Consider the following 19553-nt stretch of genomic DNA (forward strand, 5'->3'; position numbering starts at 1 on the left):
TGGAGGCCAAAAAGAGGAAGAAGCCTGTTCAGGAAAGGAAAGATAAGGGGAAAGCATGGTGAAAGCTGCTGATTATTGCCTGGGAAAGTGGAGGAAAATGGGACTGGGTGCACAAAGTAAATTAGTTACGGGTGAGAGGAAAAGGTAGGAGGGTGAGTGAGTCTGAGGCCACAGTCAGAGTGAGTCAGAGATGTGAATTACTAGAAAAGTGACTGGAGCAATGAACTCCCAGAGGAATGAGAGGAGGCCGCAAATGGCTGGGCCCAAACACATGGAGGTACAAGCAAAGGCTTGGCCAACAGCCTCCAAGATCTGTGGTGGGATGGGACAATGACAGTCCCCTATCCCTGTGGTCAGCAAATGCCTTTGAACCCACGGCACAGCACCTAGCTCTGTCCTGGATCAGTGAAGTTCACATCGCAGGAGACCGGGCAAGTGTCACTGGAACACATCTCATGGGCCTGGGGTTCCGGAGGCAGCCTTGCTCTGCATGGGCTGAGCACATGGATAGCTCCTCTTCCCAGGGCACTTCCAGACTGGCGGCCAGGGGCTGAAAAAACCTTTTTGGCTTAATTTTTAACTAGCATCTCCTCCCCCCCGGCCCCCAAAGTCTCCAAATTAAAGGCAAACACGTAAACACTATATGGATGCACACCTTCTGTAGAATCAATACCCTAACTTATAACGACCACTGAAGAGCTTTTCTGGAAAATTATACATTTAGAAAAAAAATATATTTTAACAAGTAACATACGTATCTAGAACCCTGCACCGTCTTTTGAAAGTCTGTCATCAGAACCAGAGACCTGTTTGAAAACACCGGTTTAGAAGGCGCCCGCCCGCTCCCGCGGCCCCCGAGCGAAATGGCGGCGCCGCCGAGCGCCGCGGCCGCGGTTGCGTGATGGCGGCGCGCCGCCCTGGGGAGCGCGGCGGGCCGGCGGCTCCTGCTTCAGCCCGCCTCGGGATCGCCGCAGGGTTAGGCAGTGCGGGGCCGCAGCGGCTCGGCGCCCGCGCCGGGATGTGGGAACACGAAGGAGCAGGGGTGTCGCTGCCAGCCGCGCTCAGTGCGGGGCGCGCAGGGATCGTACGGACCGCTCGAGCGCCCCCCGCCTGGCGATTCAAACCCCAGTTCATTTCCCCCGAGAAACAACGGGAGCGCCCGGGCAGCCGCTGAGCAGTCACTGGCCTCTCTGGACGCTGGGCAAGGGTCTTCGCGGCGTCCAGCGCCGCGCAGAGCCAGCAGAGAGACGGGAGAGAACCGTGTCTCGCCACGGGCGGAGCGGGCAGGAGCAGAGGAGAGAGCGGCAGCAGATGTGCCACGGGGAAAGCCATGCTCTTCCTCTCTCAGGGCTGTGAGCAAATGCAGAGCCACCCCTGAGAGTGCAGTGAGGGGACAGAGTTGGTGGCTCCCGCAGTTGTGCAGGCCGGTTTTGCTGTGCAGTGAGCCCGTGGCCCTGCGAGCGCGCCGCGACCCTCGGCAGCGCAGGGAGGATGAGCCGCGGTGCGGGGTGTGATTCTGGGGACCGCGATCTCCCCTCTCTCGCGTATTGCGGTAAAACATGCTGAGGAGACCTGTGGCGGTGTGAAGCAAAAACTATGGCACAGCTGATCGGAAGGAGAAGCCTGGCTTGTTTTCTGCTTTTGTCTACTGGCTGTCATGACTTACAAGGTGACAACGCGAACAGCCAGCCCTGCTTCTCGGGACTCAGGAGTGTGGTGAAGGTGCCTCCGAGAGGCAGAGACCGGGCTTTATCCTCAGAAGCGTCTGTTTGCCTGTGCGCTCCATTCATTCACTAAAGACAAGGGCTGGACAACCTGTGTTATTAGGTGGCAGCAAGGAAGGCGGAACTTCGCCATGGGGTACGACAGAAGCTGGGTGTTGGTTAATGAAAGCGACCATGCCCCGTCCCAGGCTGTCACCGGAGCTCTGGAGACGGGGAACGCCTCGGCCGGGCAGATGGTGTGGCAGGGTCGGAATGTCAGCGAGGCGGGCGCCGTGGAGAGCGAGGAGCACAGCGAGGAGCAGAGCTACCGGCACTTCACCACCACCGTGCAGGTTGTCATCTTTGTGGGCTCTTTGCTGGGTGAGTGAGAGTTGCTGGAGTTCTTTGTTGATTTTTTTTTAAATTTTTTATTTTTTTAAACCTTGTGGTCAGGGACTGCAGACCAAAAGGTAACTGGCATCACTGGTTACCTTCGTGACTCTTCTTACTGCATTTCTGGCCCTCAGGTGTATGATTTAAAGTTCCTTGTAGGTTTTGATGTGTAAAGGCTGTTGCTATAAAATGTATTCGTCACGGATAAGAACTTGTACATCAGATGTATGTATTACTTAGTATCCTTTTCTACCAGAATTTAAACGGGCAAAATTTAGATGAGTATCTGTATTATTTTAAGCTGCAGTGGGATCTGTTCTCTTTAACATAAACAAGGGTGTGGAGTGTTTTGAACAAATTTTGCTGAATTTCTGTTTCACTCCGCAGTAATTTTGTATTTGTATCCCCCAGACTTTAAATAAATCCTTTAGAAGTACTTTATAATGTAAATATGTATAACCATGTACAATCTTGCCTACTTATTACTCTTACAGTAAGAATCATAGATTAGATATGTGCTAGTAAGCTATTGCTATATAATTTTACAAATGTGTATACATTTGCTTACACCAAATTTTGTTAGGAATTTGTGCACATTTCTTAGCAAAAAAAACCCCCAAAAACCCAAACAACTCAAAAAAAAAAAAAAAAGAAAGAAGGCAAAATAAGCCTTATGGTGTGTCAAGTTAGCACTATTCGGTAGATAAGTAAGCTGGATTTCAGTAAAATGTCACTAGTACCTCAATCATTCAAGGGTTTGCACACAGGGCTTGACTAAGAGAACACCCAGCTTTCTTAAGGGAGTTCATCAGGAATTTGTTGATGATCATTGGCTCATTTTATCAAGGATTTGTTTTGGATTTTTTTGGATTTTCCTGATCTTGAGTAATGCTAAAGTCCATTTTCGTGGTCATAGTAATAAATTCTAATATCTATCTCCTTTTGGTAATATGTAATATCACTTAAATAATTTCCAAGAAGATGGTAAGCATAGCCATGGAACAGTGTTGAGTCCCAGTCAACAGTGCACTTACTGGCTAAACAGGGCAGGAAATTATACACTTTTTTAATGATGAAAATGCAATGACAAATGTTAGCAGTGGGCCTCATGCATTTACAGTGATGGAAACCAATTTAAACTATTTTTTTTGAAACTAGTATCCTTTCCACTAGTCTTCCTGTGTCCCTGAAGTGCTTTTTAAAACATTTGTGATACACACTGTCATAATAGCTGAAAACTTTGGATTCTTTAAAAATGTCTTCCCATATCAACCCAATGAATGTACTACTATTTCTTCTTTACTGAATGGAAAGAAAGCCACATCTCTCATATGTGCCAGAAGTTTTGGATGTTCATATGCTGGACAGTACCTCTACATCAGCAAGGGATAACAGCTGGGTATTTGCCTCACACTTAATGCTTGCAAAAACGCTGTTAATTAAGTTATCATTTATCCTCTGCCATGGTCCTTGGAGTGTGAGTGGCATCCAGCTCTTTTCTCCATCAGGTGAGCCCCCCAGTTAAGCTGCAGAACAGCAGTTCTTTGTTCTAGTGAGTCCCAGGTTCCTCTTTGCAGTGGGGTAGCCCTTGAGTAGGTGGATAAAACTATCCTTCTCCCTAAAGCCTGAGATGGGGGTCATGCCCCTCAGGGGTACGATATGTGGGTTTGAATCCTTTCTGGTTTGGGTCAATGTGCAGCTTGTGCATTTCACATTATCAGTGCGTGCCCAAGGCACTTTGCTGTTGATAAAATAGCATTAATTACACTTTTAAAGGAAGAAATTAGTTTCAGCTTGAAATGGAACAAACCTATATGACTCAGTCTTGATAATGATTACAGGGGTCTGACATTAACAGGAGTCTACAGCATGGAGAGGTCCAGGTCCTGCTAGAGGGAAGAATCACAATTGGTATTGTGAATTTAATTTAGGTCCCTGCTGCACAGAAGATTATTGTCAGCTGTGAGAGAGATGCATGTTATGGTTTTCTTTTCTCCCATTTAAGACCTCTATTTGAGTCCTGTGGGAAGACTTGGGACACTAGGGTAAATTCTTGTGTTCGTTCTCACTGTGATATGACAGAACAGCATTGTTTTGAGTGTTTCATTATATCTGCTGAAGGCAAGGAAGAGTCAAACTTTTTTTTTCTTTCTATTTTTTAAGCTTGGAATGGCATAGGGCTCCTTTTCCAAGTGACTAAATTTTTAATAGTTTTCTTTTTATCAAAGAAGATTCTTGAGATCAGTTTTGAGGTGAATATAGGAGTACAGCAATACTGATCTCCAAGGTGTATTTTCGTCTTCCCATTAGAAGGAATCAGTATGCAGAGACTAATTATTACTTCAGCTTTGAAAGAAGAAAGAGAGTGTATCACTTCTGAGTTTCGGTGAGGAGAGGTCACTAGAGGTGGCTGCAGCCTCTTTCAGTTGAGTGTGAGCAGTAGGGTGAGACTTGGAAATGAAGAGGGTCTCCAAAGAGCTCTTGGAACCAGTGTGCACAGTGAGCTTAGTTTGAAAGGGAGATAAAAATGATGGGTGAAATGCAGTAGACAATAGCATCTTCTCAGGAAAAGGGAAAGGAAGACCAGAAGTAACAGTTTTGAGGCAGATGAAGATGTGGGCTCTCTCACTCTGAACATGGGCTTTCCCACAGTTTACTTACTTGCGTATAAAGTCACAGCAGCTACGTGGAAGAACTTAGGAGTTGTGCTTTTACTGACAGGTGTAACTAAATGCTCATGTCATGTCAGGTTTAGGTAAGATTACATCCCATTGTAGAACTATAGGATAGAATCACAGTAGTGTTTGGGTTGGAAGGGACCTTAAAGATCATCTCGTTCTAGCACCCCTGCCATGGGGGGTTCGAGCAGGCTGCTCAATGCCCCATCCAACCTGGCTGTGAACACTTCCAGGAATGGGGCATCCACAACTTCCCTGTGCAACCTGTTCCAGGGGCTCACCATCCTCACAGTTTATTCTTCCATATATCTAACTGAAATTTCCCCTTTACTGGTTTGGGGTTTCTGTTCTTTTCATATTTCAAAGGTCTGAGAATCAACATTTGTTCCTGAGGCTATTTGAGTATGTTCACAATTTTCATGTTATATAAAACTGAATTTCTTCTTTAAAAAAATAATTATTGTCAGTGGATTTTTTTAGGGAAAAAGTCCACATGCACAAAATTGATGCAATTTACAATGAGAAAGAGATGTCCTCAGTGCTAATGTCTACTCCCCAGACTGAATGTGTATCTTAATTTCTGTGCATTTTTTACTAGCTGTATCCCACATAATCCCAAATCCAGGATGCTTTCCCAGACATTTTAGATCAGTGCCTTATTTGAGGTTTGGGAAATTAGGCTCTGTTACTTGCTCTTTTGTCTTCCTAAATCTGTCCTGTACAGAAGGAAATTTAACTGGAAAGGCTGAGGATGCTCTGCTAAAGTTTCAACTCTATTTCAGTGGTTATAGTGCTTTTTGGAAAGCCATGGGTTAGATTGGTTACCTCCTGGTTTCTAGCCATGCTTTGAAGGAAAATGATGTGCTCTGAAAGAGGTATCCAATATCACAATGCAAAGTGAACCTCTGCTGCCTTCCCAGTGTCCTGTAGGACAGACTTCCCCCTTTTCATGAGGATTTCTGAGTTTCTCTCTGCCCATGAAACTGATCTTCTCTTTGTCTTGGTATCTGTGCAGAGAGATGTAAAACAGTATTGCAGCAACTAATTTTTAAAGGTATAGGTCCCTTATGGAGTACAAACCTGAAGTAAGACAGCTTAGGTAACAAACATTTACCTAATGTTTACAAACATTTGCCTAATGTTTGTAAAGGCAAATATATGTTAACATAAGGAATAAAATGTCTATTTTTGAATAGCTACCAGTAAAGCTTGCCATAAGCATCTTCTGTAAAGAATGGAGCTAGGAATCTTGAAGTAAAAAATACTGCAGATACATGACTCAAGGCTAGGCTGAGAGACTTTTTAAAGAATAAGGATCATGTCTGCAAGAGCTCCAGCCAAAATTTATACCTGTGCCCACAAAAAAGGGTAGAGTTACCTGAGGATGAGAAACTAAAAGGTTTGGGGATGGGAATTAGGATGTTTTGTTTCACTGGTATCACACTTAAAAGAAGTCTCTTAGATGAAATTTTCTAAACCAGGGACTTTGCACAGATTAATTTAGTTGCTGATTAGCTGAAATAAAGTTTGGCAAAGCAAAAAGTGACTGAAAATCAAGTCTAAAAAGAAGCATCAGGCAAATGATGATATGAGTGGTGGTTGCATGTACTACTAACTGCACAGTAATACCATATTGCAGTACCATAACATCACAGTAACAATTTTCCCCTGCGGTTTTATATGGGTGGTTCTAAGGCTCAGGAGTCATGGACTGTGCAGCAGTTAAGTCCAGTCTAGGATGCACCTTGGTAAAGTCAACCTGGAATAGATGTTATGCTTTTGTTTTTTCTGTGTGTTCAGTTGAACTACTAAGCAATTCTCTTTGGAAGAAAAATTGAGTTTGAGGAAAGGATGAAGAAGAGGGCTTGTGAGAGTGCTGGGGCCCCTGTTGCCATGGAGACCTCTCTTCTCCCCGAGCTTCAGCAGAGGCGCCTTGTTTGGCTTTGGCTGAGGGGCCCTTCAGGTAGCACTGCTGCTGCCTTTAAAAGAGAGGCTTTGGGAAAACAGCCCTTTACCTAGCCTGGAAAACAGCCCTTTACCTAGCCTGGAAGTGTGAGATGCGATGATTTATACCTGAAATGCATGTGCCTGATACTGTGGGGATACTGTGTGATGAAGAGTTCCCCAGACATGTGTTGGGGGGGGTTAACAATGTCTCTAAAGATCATGTGTATCAAGGATATTAAACCCACCCCATTTATCCTAGAATCACAGAATATCCTGAGTTGGAGGGGACCCACAAGGATCATCAAGTCTGACTCCTGGTCCTACATATGACAGCCCCAAGAATTACACCATGTGCCTGAGAGTATTGTCCAAATGCTTGAGCTCTGCTGCTGTGTCCACTTCCCTGGGGAGCCTGTTCCAGTACCCAACCACCCTCTGGATGAAGAACCTTTCCCTGATATCCAGTCTGCACCTTCCCTGACGCAGCTTCAGGCCAGTCTCTCAGATCCTGTCACTGATGGTCACAGTGTCTGTGGTGATCAGTGCCTGCCCCTCTGCCTCCCTTCGTGAGGAAGTTGCAGACTGCTACTATTTAGGGAGAAACTGATTCATACCAGTCATTTTACTGTCTGTACTCCCCTGTGAACACTTCAGTGAGAGCTATGAACCACAGCTCTTTAACTAAGTGACTGGATGTCATGTTTTGCTTTTTATTGTGAGTTACAGTTGCCGAAACACCTGCCGGTGTGTATCACTTGATTGTTTTGAACTTCAGTGAAAATCTAGATACAAGATTTTGTATTGATGTCATGGGCAGTAAGTTAGTATTTCAGGCATGAATGAACCCACGCACTTAGCAAGAATTTTAAATAGTGTTAGTTCTGTTACAGATTTCATTTAGTGGCCTATTAGTCAGGCATCATGAGCTTTTAAATGAGGGGTTTTTTTTTCTGTTCTGTTCATCTTTAATTTCTTATTTCTGTGATGTTGGAGAAAGTACATTTGCCACTGAGGAACATTTTTCAAGAGCTAGGAAACTGTGTACATCTCCCCAAGAGGTGCTGGCTGCGCTGCAGAATCCTGTTGGCCAGGAGAGGTGTTCCTGCTGCAGCTCGTGTCCTCAGAATGAGCAATAGCAAGGCTGAGCACGCATTCCCAAGAGGCACACGTCCACACAATACATCTATACCTATTAACCATGAGCAGCCACACAGACTGACACAGAAAGAAAATGCAGCATTCAGGCAAACACAAGGGTATCAATGGCCTCATCCTCTTCCCCTGTCTAGCTGCTCAGGATGAAAACCCATTAGTATAAAATGTAGTATAATAATATATAAGCAATATGGATCACTCTGTGGCAGCTGGTCCTAGACTCCCAGTCTGCCCAGTAGCTGGCCTGGGATCCTCTTGTCTCCCAGTTGCCTCACACACGCACAACACAGACACACAGACGTGGATGGCTCTCTCCAGTAGCTGGTCCTCTGCTGGCCAGCTCTCAGAGCCCTCTTGTCCCCCGTGGTTACCTGGATCCCACCTATGGCCACACCAACACTGGTCTCCTGAGCATCTCCTTCTTGCTGGCTGGTCTGGCTTGATGTTCAGTCGTGATCACACACTGACACACACCCACACAAATGCTCACTCTCTCTCTCTCCAGGCATTGGCATCCTGATGCATCAGCCCTGGTGTCCCATGGTCTTTCCCCAGTTACTGCACTTGGATTTCTGTTTGCTCACAGGTCCACGGATGAGAGAGTCCCTCACCCATAAGAAGAGTTGGCAATGGAGTTTAATGAGATGGTGGGACAGCCTGTGCTGATCAGGTGCAGGGTGTGGCCAGACCAGTGTATGAACCAAATGCCAATTTATAGATGCTTTTTATCTCATTTTCCCTCTGGTCTCCTGCACTTTTTCCTACCCAAACCACCATGGCGCTTGGACTGTAAGATAAGTCACCACAGTGGGAACCTGAGATAAGATAAAGGGGATACTATTATCCAGGTGTTATCTCAGACCTAGGGGCGTGTTAGAAAAGCTTGGGGGGAAGAATCTGTCACTGGTTATGGACACAGATAATGCTGAATTTACAAGCCACAAGGAAAGCCAACTCGGCAATTGTGCTGAAATCAGCTCGGATTCCCTAAAAGGTAATTCTGGCAGGGGCACATTGCAACCACTGACTTACAGCCCACCAGCTCAAAAGAAGAGAAAGAATAAGCACATGGACTTATTAGCCTTAGAGGTGAGGAAGTAATTTAGCCAGCAGAGTAAGAGAACTGTGTAGTCAATAAGCATTAATTCCTTTGTTTGCTAGGATGTATAAATAGCAAAAAATTTTGAATGACCTTGGGACCCCCACCACTGAGAAGCCCAGGGTGAAGAAGGACCAACAGAATATCACTGGATCCACAGGTGGTGACTGTTTTCTACTTGATTTTTCTCCACTGCTCTCCCTCCCTTTTCTATTTCTTTCTACCTCACATTCATTGTTAAATAAAATCTGTATTATCAGCTTTGGCATATAGTCTCGTTTTCTGGGGAGGGTTTGGGGTGGGGGCTCCTTTCTCTGAGTAGGATTTTGAGGTTCCCACACTTGCTGTCTCCCTGCTCCTTCATGGAGGTAAATATTTCCTAAAATAGGCTACAAAACACTTCTTTTTGATATTTGGTTGATATGAGACTCTGAGATCATATAGGAGATGAATACTAGTGGGAATATCAATGTGAAATGCTTTGCAGTGAAAAAAAAAAGGTTTTATATACATCCTCTATATATTTAAGGAAAATTTTCCATATTACCAAAGTAATGTTTTGTTTTCCTGTTGTACTTGTTTTTGATCCCTGAACCAAACCAGCCCATTATAGAATTTGTAAATTACTCTAAATCATCTTGGGTGTCTAGTATGGGAGATCACTGGAGCAATAGCTAAATTGGATGCCCAAAGACTTGGGATTTCTCCATGTTATGTTTCCTATACCTGCTGTCTCAATATCCAAAGAGGAAATAGTTGTTAAAATGTTTTGATAGTGGGGTAGGTAGTGCTAGAAAGTTTGCACATGGCAGAAATACTAGTGAAACAATTATTGTATTGTACCTTTGTTCATCTTACTGCTGATTAAATGCTCTCCCTGCAGGAAATACAGCCTCTTGTTTTCTGAACAGTACTGTTACATGTAAGCCTTTTTTATTTTTAGCATCTTTAAATTAGATTTAGCTGCTGGATGCAGGGAGAAGAACTGGTGCCTTGTAGTCAGCCAGCTTCCACGGAAACATTGCAAAAAGGAACATATCCTGGACTGGAAGGCTGGCTGAATAAGAAATTGTGTAACCTCTCATGGTAAGGATGGTAAGGCATGAGTTTGGCCAGACAATGCAAATGGCAGTTATGGTAGTAATGAAAGCAGTAGTGAAGCTGAAATGGTGATGGCAGGGAGAGCTCTGATTGTCTTATTCTCTGCTCATGGTCTTGCTGTCATTGGTGATTACTGGAAGATTGCTGTGGACTGCTGCCTTTTTAGCATGGTTTATTAGTTATGATATTCTATGCTGTAATTGACATTCCTTTCCATTACAAATAGTCTGGATCCTAGGAAATACAGTCCTTCCTTCTGTTTTGCTGCTTCTCTGGGGGGGGGGGGGGGGGGAGCCTCTAGTTGTTTGGGAGACAGAGAGTATTTTTAGTCTGCTTTTTTCCTACCACCTTTAACTTATTTTCTTGTCTGTCAAAGCAATCCCATACAAAGACTCAAATACAAAATTATCTTGCTTCTTGTGTAACCTCTTGTATCTTTGTCCACAAACCTTGTGTCCCTTGGCATGTTTCCAGACCCCAGCAGGCCTTATTTTTGTTGTACCTATATTTTGTGTGACACAACTAGATAATTTCTTTGATACCATAAAAGAAACAAAAAAGTCAGTCACAAAAGGGGCTAAAACACATTTTCTTCTGTTATTGCCTGAATTAATTGGAACAAGTGGAAAACACTGAGGTAGGGTGGTTTTTTGTTTCAGTTTAATAGCTGTAATTTTTAGGAGTATCTTCAAGAAAAAGTTGTCTGATTTGCCTTTTCCATTTGTGGTATTAGGCTGTTTATTTCCCATTTCCTTTTCAGAGGAGCATTAGCTACAACCCCTTTGGATCGTGTCAGTTTGAATTAGCCACTTCTCTGCCCCTGAACAGATAATCACAGATACTGTGCTCCATCCACTAGCATTGTTTATTTCTGGAATTTGACTGGCACATTGAGCTTAACATGTTAGTTTTTAAAAGTTTTATTAGATTAGCTTGTCTTTTGCTTCAGTGACTAAGATTGCTGTCCCTCTACTGTACTGTAGGATGGTGCCTTTTTAAGGTGCTTAGCAGTGAATAAAGATGTAGTTGCTCGGCAAATGCTCAGAGTAGCCTCGCCAAACTCCCACTTACCCAAAGCACATAGCCACCAAAGGAAACAGGCCAGTGCCAAACTCACCAGTCTTGCTTGGCCTTCCCCCTGCTCCTGTCTTTCCTGGGCAAAACAGCTGTGCCACCTGCCCTGTGTGATTGCCCTTTGTTTGCTATGTGTACTCCCAGCACAGAGAGATAAGCATTCATCCTATTTTATTTGACATGCACAGATGGCTGGACACAGCATCCATCCTTTTTTTTTTTTTTTTTTATTGAAACATTGTGTCTCCATCTTGCCTAAGTTCAGTCTGGGAAATGACCTGTATGTGTACAGTAACACTGTGTCTGTGACTGCTATCATCAGGGAATGATAGGGGGATGTTGCCACATGCAACCTACTGTTCTCCGACATGTCCATGGCTTTTTTTGAGCCCGTATTTTAAAAGATAGAGGCTTATTTTGCCCAGTCCACACAAACATTGATGCATTAGTAGAAAATGAGGACATTGAAAGGAACATCATGTACAGGTCAGCAGAATTATTATTATACTTACAGAAAAGGCTGCAGAACTCAATAGTCTATTACAGAATGTTCTTTTACTTCACTTATAAAAATTGTTATCTCTTATCCTTATTTTCATCCACTGCAGTTCTCTAGTGTTCATGTGAGATTTGGTTAAGTATTCTATTAAGTATTCAGTATTCTATGTCTGCACTTTAATTTGAGAAAAAGAGTAAATTGTAACCACACTAAAATTTTTCTGACTGTAACAAGCCTTTGCAATAGGACAGCAAAGACATCTTTTTTTTTTTTTTTTAATTTGTTTTTAAAAACACAGTCAGTAGAAGAAAAGAGATACTAAAGTCCAGAGAGCAAAGGAAAGAGTAAAAGAAGCCAGAGTAAGTGAAGGTAGCAGAAGGAGCAATGGTTGTGATGTGCACAGAGATTCATACAGCTGAAATTGTTCAAAATTATGAGTGAGTTTTGGCTATCTGTCCTGAGAAGCCATGCAGATGGATGGTCGCCATCTGCTGAGTATCAGGCTTGGGATGTCACCCAAAGAATCATCCTCTGCTTTTGCAAAATTGGGCTATAAGTGATTTCCAAAGGTAACATGGCTTCTTAGGGAATACTGTGATCTTATCTCAATACTCCTCCTATTTGTGGTCTCTCATTGTAGACAATGGCCAGACTGTACCTTCCAGGCTTTGGAAGCTCTAGAAAGAAAATATTCATATACTTTTGATTTTAGAAAATCCCCCCTCCCCACATCCACATCCCCCCTCTCCCTCCTACACACTTCTATCATGTTTCAGTCAACTTATTTTTATAATAAATTTTTATTTGAAAAATGATTCACTACACTGGAAGAGTCTTAATTAGAAAATCTCTGCTGGTTGTTGAGTGCTTTTAGTTATTCTGATTAATCAGACGCTACCACTATGTGGAATAATTCTGCCATGATATGGAAAGTCTTTTAAACAATTTACTGCTGCTTGGGGGTTCTCTAAGACTGATTATAAACTGAGATGCAGGAGCTGCAAAAAAAAAAAAAAAAAAATCGGTGCTTTTTTAAGCTCTGTTGCAAAACCTGTAAAGAACTGGAATAGAGACTGAAATCTGACTGTAGATATGAAGGTGAGTTGCACAAAATTACCTTGGTCTATGGAAAAGACAGCAAGCAGACCAAAGAGTTTTCTTTCATCTCCTTTTTCCTCTAGCCTTTTTACTGTTTTGGTGCTAAACCTACTGAGTGCAATCAGAGATTTTTTTTTTGAGATTTGTTGGTTTTGGCATGGTAACTGCTGTGACAGCAGCATGTAATAGGAGTCTTAGACTAGTAGTATGTTAGGTAGTTATTAGGGAGTATGCTTTGGTTTTCCTTGCACAAAGGAGTTGGTGTCAAGAAGCTCAGTGCCATGTCTGGAGCAGGGAGTGCTCCAGAACTCCTCTGTCCCATCTGTGTAGACTAGAGGTAGAGTGGAAATATGCTCAAGTGCTTTAAAGCACTTGAAAGAAAGTGGATTTAGAGAAAAAAATTACCCACTAATATCTTTAGTAGCCAACAAATACAGCATGAAAATAGTCTTTGAGGATCTTCATGTTTTTAAGTGTCATAAAGAATTCTTAGAAATTAAAAAAAAACAACAATTAAAATTACCCTATATATATGAACAAAGAGGCAGAGCTGCACATTTCTTTTTCAACATTTTCCTGTTTCTCAGTAATGCAGAATTGGTAAAAAAAATCAGTTCAGGTAAGTTAGAATACAGAAAGGAAATAATTTCAATGCCAGTTGAATGACAGTTTCAGTGCATTGAATGACAGTTTTTATATTTTTTCAGAGCAGTGGAAATGTCGTAATTGTACTATCAATGTACATCATTCATCTAAATGTCATGTTTGGAAGAAATGGAATTTAACCAGCCAATGCCTTCTGATTCCTCTGGTAGGCTGTGGAGAGGAACACTGGGGTGTGTCAATGCTGATCACACTGGGGACACGACAGGTGATGTAAGGAATGAGTTGTTGACACAAGAAGCATCTACTGGCAGCTTGGCTTACATCCTTTGTTGCAGAGAGAATTAAAAATGGTGATCAGAATAATACAGAGCAGTCTCTGACTTTGTGTCTCTGGGAGGTTAACACTCTCTTAAAGTCTCTCCCTCTCTCCCTTTCCCCCCCACCCCTTTTGTATTCCAAAGAAAAACACCTGCCTCCTTGTTTTATGGGTTGCATTACTTTGATTTATTAACCTGATGGAGAGTAGAGGAAAACTGCCCATCTTCTCTTCATTCTGTTGTCCATAGCAGGGAGAATCAGAGATGACCTGCAAGTCCTGCTTTCCTGTCAGGGCTTGTGTCACATGTTTGAGGGGGCAATAAGGTGTAGCTTTATGATCATGTTCCTCTAAGTAAGTATTGGGACAGCCAAATTCATTGGCAGTGCTTGCTTCAAGGATCAAAAGTGGCTTCAAGTCTCAGTTTTGCATTTTGTTATGGTCTTATCTTTTCTAAGATAGATGTAAATTTGTAATGTAAATCTTCTGGCATTTATGACAGAGACACTGTCGTGTCAGCAAAGGAAAGCTAGTTATGAAATATTTTACAACTACTTCCTACATCAGGCACCCTGGGATCAGTGGGATGGCAAAAATAGAATATATAAAAATGCTTCCCAATTAAATCTCTTCATTTCCAATAAATGAAAATAGTCCATTGGTTCATTCCCCAATTCTCTTAGTGTATGGCAATATAAAATTTACTTTTAATTTCCATTTTCTTTTCAGAATATCATTATCAAGTCACATTAAAAACATGCAGCCTTGAGAGAGTAGTGGCTTCTACTGATGCCTATAAGGGAGCTTTCTGTACCCAGGCAGGTACATCTATGTTCTGCGCGTTTCAAAACATGGCAAAAAATAAAGCTAAATGACTGCCATCATATTGTAATGCCCCCTGTGGTAGAAATCACTAGCCGTGTGTTTGATCTGGAAGAGCTACTTTTCTTAAAACAAATTAAAACAAACAAAAAACCAAACCAAACCCACAAACAAAAAATCTAAGCCCTCAGACATGCTGTGAATTAAATGTGAAATAATGGATGCATTGTTTAGTCTAACCACTCTGTACTATTGTAAGTAGGCTATTAATCGGGAATTTAAAGCCAGTAATGTATATACAACTCAAACATTAATGGTTCAATACTTTTTTTTTGATTGATGCATACACTAGATGCTTTCTGAAAAATTTATATGGCCATTGTAGTTGTCAGTTCCATCCCTATTAGCATATTTTGCCAATAAAGCTTGAAACAGTAAATTAACTTTTCTGTCCTTAAAATACCAGTAGGTTTTGATTGATTGCTGTTGGAACAGTGAGGCATGAACAAAGAAATTAATAATCTCCACTAAAAACAATTTTACAGGCATCAGGGAAGTCATGTAAATCCTGCTTAAGGATGCAGGTTGGGATGCCTTGCTCTCCTCAGGGTGCAGGTTCCACTGTGCTCTGGTGAGCAGCTCAGACAAGCAATGGGTGAAGGAGTCAGGGTTTAACAATGCCTGATGCAGTTCTGATGCAGTGATTTTTTTGGACAGCATTATAGTGCTAATTTCTGAAGTTAATTTTTCATTGAGTAGGCTCCAGAGGCAACTGTAGACTCTCACTAGAACACTGTGGGCCCTTTGTTTTTTCTTTCTTTACTTTCAGTCTAGGTCACATACTGTTTAAATTTCAAGGTTTTTACTTGAGTGCTGAAGGCTTCCTTTACTGTGTTCTTAGAAAAGAGGTTGTTTCTGAATGCACTTCTCATAAACTAAAGCTTTTAAAGCAGCATTACAGTCTGTGTCACTCTTACAGTATTAGCACAAAGATCCAAATGGATCATGGATATGGAGCATTCACAGGCTTCTGTGTACAGAGGAGTGGGTTGTCAGGACAGAGCAAAAGGTTGTCATATGGTTTCCTCTGCAGAATATTTTTCTAGGAAAGCACTGGAGTGTTGCAATCTGATGGTAATAAATACCTTTTCTTTTTTTTTTTTTTTTTTTAAAAAAAGGGGATCACTTCAACAGAACCTGAAAGAAATCCATATGCTAGTTTGCTAAAATGAAAGCATCTTATAAGATAATAATAATAACTTATTATATAGAAGCAGATACTTTTCCTGCTGTATTTATATAATTTTCAAAATATGAGAGATTATTACAATTATGCAATCTAAAATTATGCAATCTAAAATTATTATCACAGTGAAGCCTTCTGTTTGCTTGTATTAAACTTACCCTTGAAGTTTACACAGTGATTCTCATGTGGTTTTCCCCAGTACACATCTAGAAGCATATTGTTTTGAACAGTTACTGACAATGGGTTGTGTCCCACTGCCAAATCAGAAAGAGTCGAGGTGACCTCTGACAGTGGATTGTGCTGTTCTTTGAGTGTCTCCTCATTAAGCATTACTGATGCTTGTATTGGCACTTCAATAACTGAATGGTTTATTACAATGTTTCTTAGGTAAAGAGAATTTCTGGAATGCCTTTTTCTTGATTAGTTTTTTGAATAAAATGTCCTAGATTGTATTAACATGAGAAAACCAAGTCATATTAATTTATTTGTATTTAAGATTCATTCATAGTACTTTCCAAGTGTAAGCATGGTGATGGTTTGATTTTGGAACTTCAGTGATAACAAGCCTGAGAGTTTGTTAACAAAACTTGAGAGTAATTTAGTTATATGACATTGTTCACCATATGCACTCCTGTTTGTTGTTTTTTTTAAACTATTCCACTTCTTTATTTTTCAATTCATTTATCATATGTTTTTGATGAGATTTGCTCATTGCCAGTGCTAGTTTTATGCCTAGTAACTTATTCTAATAAAACAACTCAAACACATTCCAAATCCAAATAATACAACTGTGTTGTTTTATGATGATTTTACATTTGTATTTGTGAATGTATTTATGAAATTGTTGTTATGGTCACTGTTGATACAAATGAGTATAATGGTGAAATAAAAGTGATCTGAAGATTCAAGTAATCATCACAAATGAATCAAGAGGGTATGTTTTGAAATATGTTTTATCAATGCATATAAATATCTCAAGGGCAGATGTCAAGAGGATGGGGCCAGACTCTTTTTCTTGGCACCCAGTGACAGGAGAAGGAACACAACTTGAAACACAGGAAATTCCATCTGAATATGTGGCAAAACTCCTTTACTTCGCGGATGAAAGAACACTGGAACATTCTGCCATGAGAGAGTGTGGAGTCTCCTTCTCTGGAGATATTCAAAACCTGTCTGGATGTGATCCTCTGCAACCTGCTCTGGGTGAACCTGCCTTACCAGGGGGTTGGACTGGATAATCTCCAGAGGTCTCTTCCAACTCCAACCATTCTGTGAAACAACTGAATTGTTGTCCATATCAAAAATAATGTGTGGTTAAGAAAAACGAAATCTTTGATTGCTTCTGAAAGGCTTCATCTGAAAATTATCAAAACCACTTTGATAAGGAAGAATTTAGTCTTTCATGTACAACAGCTTAAATTGACCAAGACCAAGAAAAAAAGCAGAACTGTTTTTTTACTCTATCTGATATAATATTGTTACTGTGGTCTGAGAATTGCTGTCAGTGGTGTCCCTGTTTTATCCATACATTACATTCTTTTAACATTCTTTTAACATTCTTTTAATAAAGCATTCTTGCTTTATTGTTTCTGCTGATGCTTTTACACATATTTGCTTCTGTTTGCATTTCATTCAGACTGATCTTGGTATTTCTGTTGCAGGTCTCCACAGACAAATCCCTAAATGGCTCAGGAAAGGATCCACTACTCTTTCTTGTATTAAGGTCACAAGTTGAAGTATGCCAAAATTCCTGTAGTTAAATAAACAAGAGCTTTTTCTTTGTCTCTGCTATCTTGGAAGACCTTTTGGATTTGTCATAGTGATTTTTGAGGGACTATTAGAATATGGGATCCTTTTCTTGCTCTTCATGTTCCATACCCTGAAGGTACAAAGTATGTCCCATGGTTTTTTTTAAGGTAACAAGACTAATTATATAGTTATTACTGAAAATATTGCATCCAGGCAATGAAAGTACAACTTGAAGGGTTTTCATGTGTTAATGACACATTTTAGTATGTTAATGAAGGATCTGAAATCACTACAGATATTTGGAATATGTTTTTTGTTGCTACTTTGTCTGCTGAAGTCAAGAAAAATCGCTTTATTGTTTTTACTTTCTGCTTGTTTCCATGTGGCATAGAGAGATACTAAACTTTTTCACCTGCTGACAGTGGGTGATTCAGTACAATAGAGGAGCAATTACATAAATGTGTCATCCAAACATTCCCAGCCAGTGTGACATGGTGGTTTTTGTAGGAAAGCAAAAGGGAAAAAGTGTGTGAGAAATGTAAAAATACAAAAGATGAAATATAAGTAATACATGCCTTGGTTTGTAGCAGTAAATGAGTTGAATGTTTAATAGGCAGAGGTCAATCATACAGCAGCTAATATCTTGGTTATTTGTGGATTTACTGCCTGTATCACAACAAGAAATGTTGTTTTTGAGATGGGTGCAGAGAACAGATGCAAGAACCACGGAAAGCTTTGCTAATGAGCATGTGTTTGTATAGGTGTGTTGGAAAACACAGCAAGCTGTAAGTGATTTGATGCACACACTTGCTGATTTGCCCCAGTCAAGTAAGTCACTGCTTGTGTGCTGTGTATCCTCTTTGGTGGAAGAGGTAGGACATGCACATATGGAGCCTCCCTCTTGTTTCTGCTGGAGGCTGCTGTCCTTTACAGGGTTAGCTGTATGCTGCGTGTGTCTTAGGTTCATTTAATTTTTACATGCATGTAGCTAATTAATACATGATTTACCTTATCAGGTAAACACATACGTACATATAGGAAGACAATGAAATATTTTTTTAATTTCAGAAAATAAAGCTAGAAACTAAATTTATGTTATACTGTTCCAGCTTTTTATAATTTTTTCATATTGAAATCAGTTTGATTTTAATATGCTAAGAGGCCCAAAAATTCCATTTGCCAGCAAAGAGATTCTGTTCAGCTGCATCTATCAGCAAAATACAAGTTTATAATTACATACTGCATGCAGATGATTGATGAGGGAGATTGTGTCATCAGTACATGATAAGTCATGCACTGCTGCACTAGTGCAAGGTAACAAACAGCAAAGTACTGGCAATGTTATGGCAGGTTTCAGGGTGTCTTCTGCTGTGTCCAGCAATTTATGAAGTTCAAATATGGATGCCTGCTTGTATTTCTAACACTAGGGAAGAAAAGCAGATTTAAAGCAAAAATGACCATGTTCTCTTCCTTTGTCAGTATGGCAGTCAACTGGATTATTGGAAGGTTAAAGAAAAGTTAAAAACTCTACACATCAGGGGTGTATTTGGGGTGACTCTTAGGCAGTTTTACAGCTTATCTTACGATCAGAAATATTTTGCTGCTATACAGTGTCCAGACCTAGAATTTAAAAAAAAATTCATATTCTTAAGGTAAAGAAAAATTTCAGTGTTTCTCCAGTTTTTGTATCTTAATCTGGTTCCATTTACTACAGTCAATCCTGGGCACTTGCATGTTGCTCTGGATTCTAAGCCATTAGTCCTAATGAGCTGTATTCCTGGCTTTTTTAATTGAATGGACATGTTAAGTACTAATACTTTTTTTTTTCAGTGTTTCCTGTGAAGGCATTTGAAGATTGAGAAGTTGAGGCCCATTTCATTAAGCCCAGTGTTGTTCTGGCTTTAACAGTGCTGTTTTACAGAGAATAGACTTCTGAACTGTGTCTTGCTGGGAGGATTTTGAGCTAAGAAAAGGGAACTCAGTTATAAAAAGTAAAGAAAGCAGATTGGGAGTGGACAATACAGAAGTTCAGTAGTTGAGTTCTGTGGGAGACTATAAAGAAATCTG

General features: G+C 41.0%; 1 protein-coding gene across 2 annotated transcripts in view; it reads left to right on the plus strand.

Moving 5' to 3' along the window:
• Positions 1-1821: 1821 nt before the first annotated feature.
• GPR176 (G protein-coupled receptor 176) overlaps positions 1822-19553 on the plus strand; it is a 32688-nt gene continuing 14956 nt past the window's right edge. The window contains exon 1 of one of the 2 annotated variants that reach the window (XM_038138904.1): positions 1822-2084. In XM_038138904.1, the coding sequence (XP_037994832.1) occupies positions 1856-2084 (229 nt within the window). In that variant the 5' untranslated portion in view covers positions 1822-1855. The remainder of the gene's footprint in view (positions 2085-19553) is intronic. The other variant, XM_038138905.1, reaches the window with a different exon arrangement.

This window comes from Motacilla alba, chromosome 5, assembly GCF_015832195.1.
Source record: "Motacilla alba alba isolate MOTALB_02 chromosome 5, Motacilla_alba_V1.0_pri, whole genome shotgun sequence".
NCBI classification, from domain to species: Eukaryota; Metazoa; Chordata; class Aves; order Passeriformes; family Motacillidae; genus Motacilla; species Motacilla alba.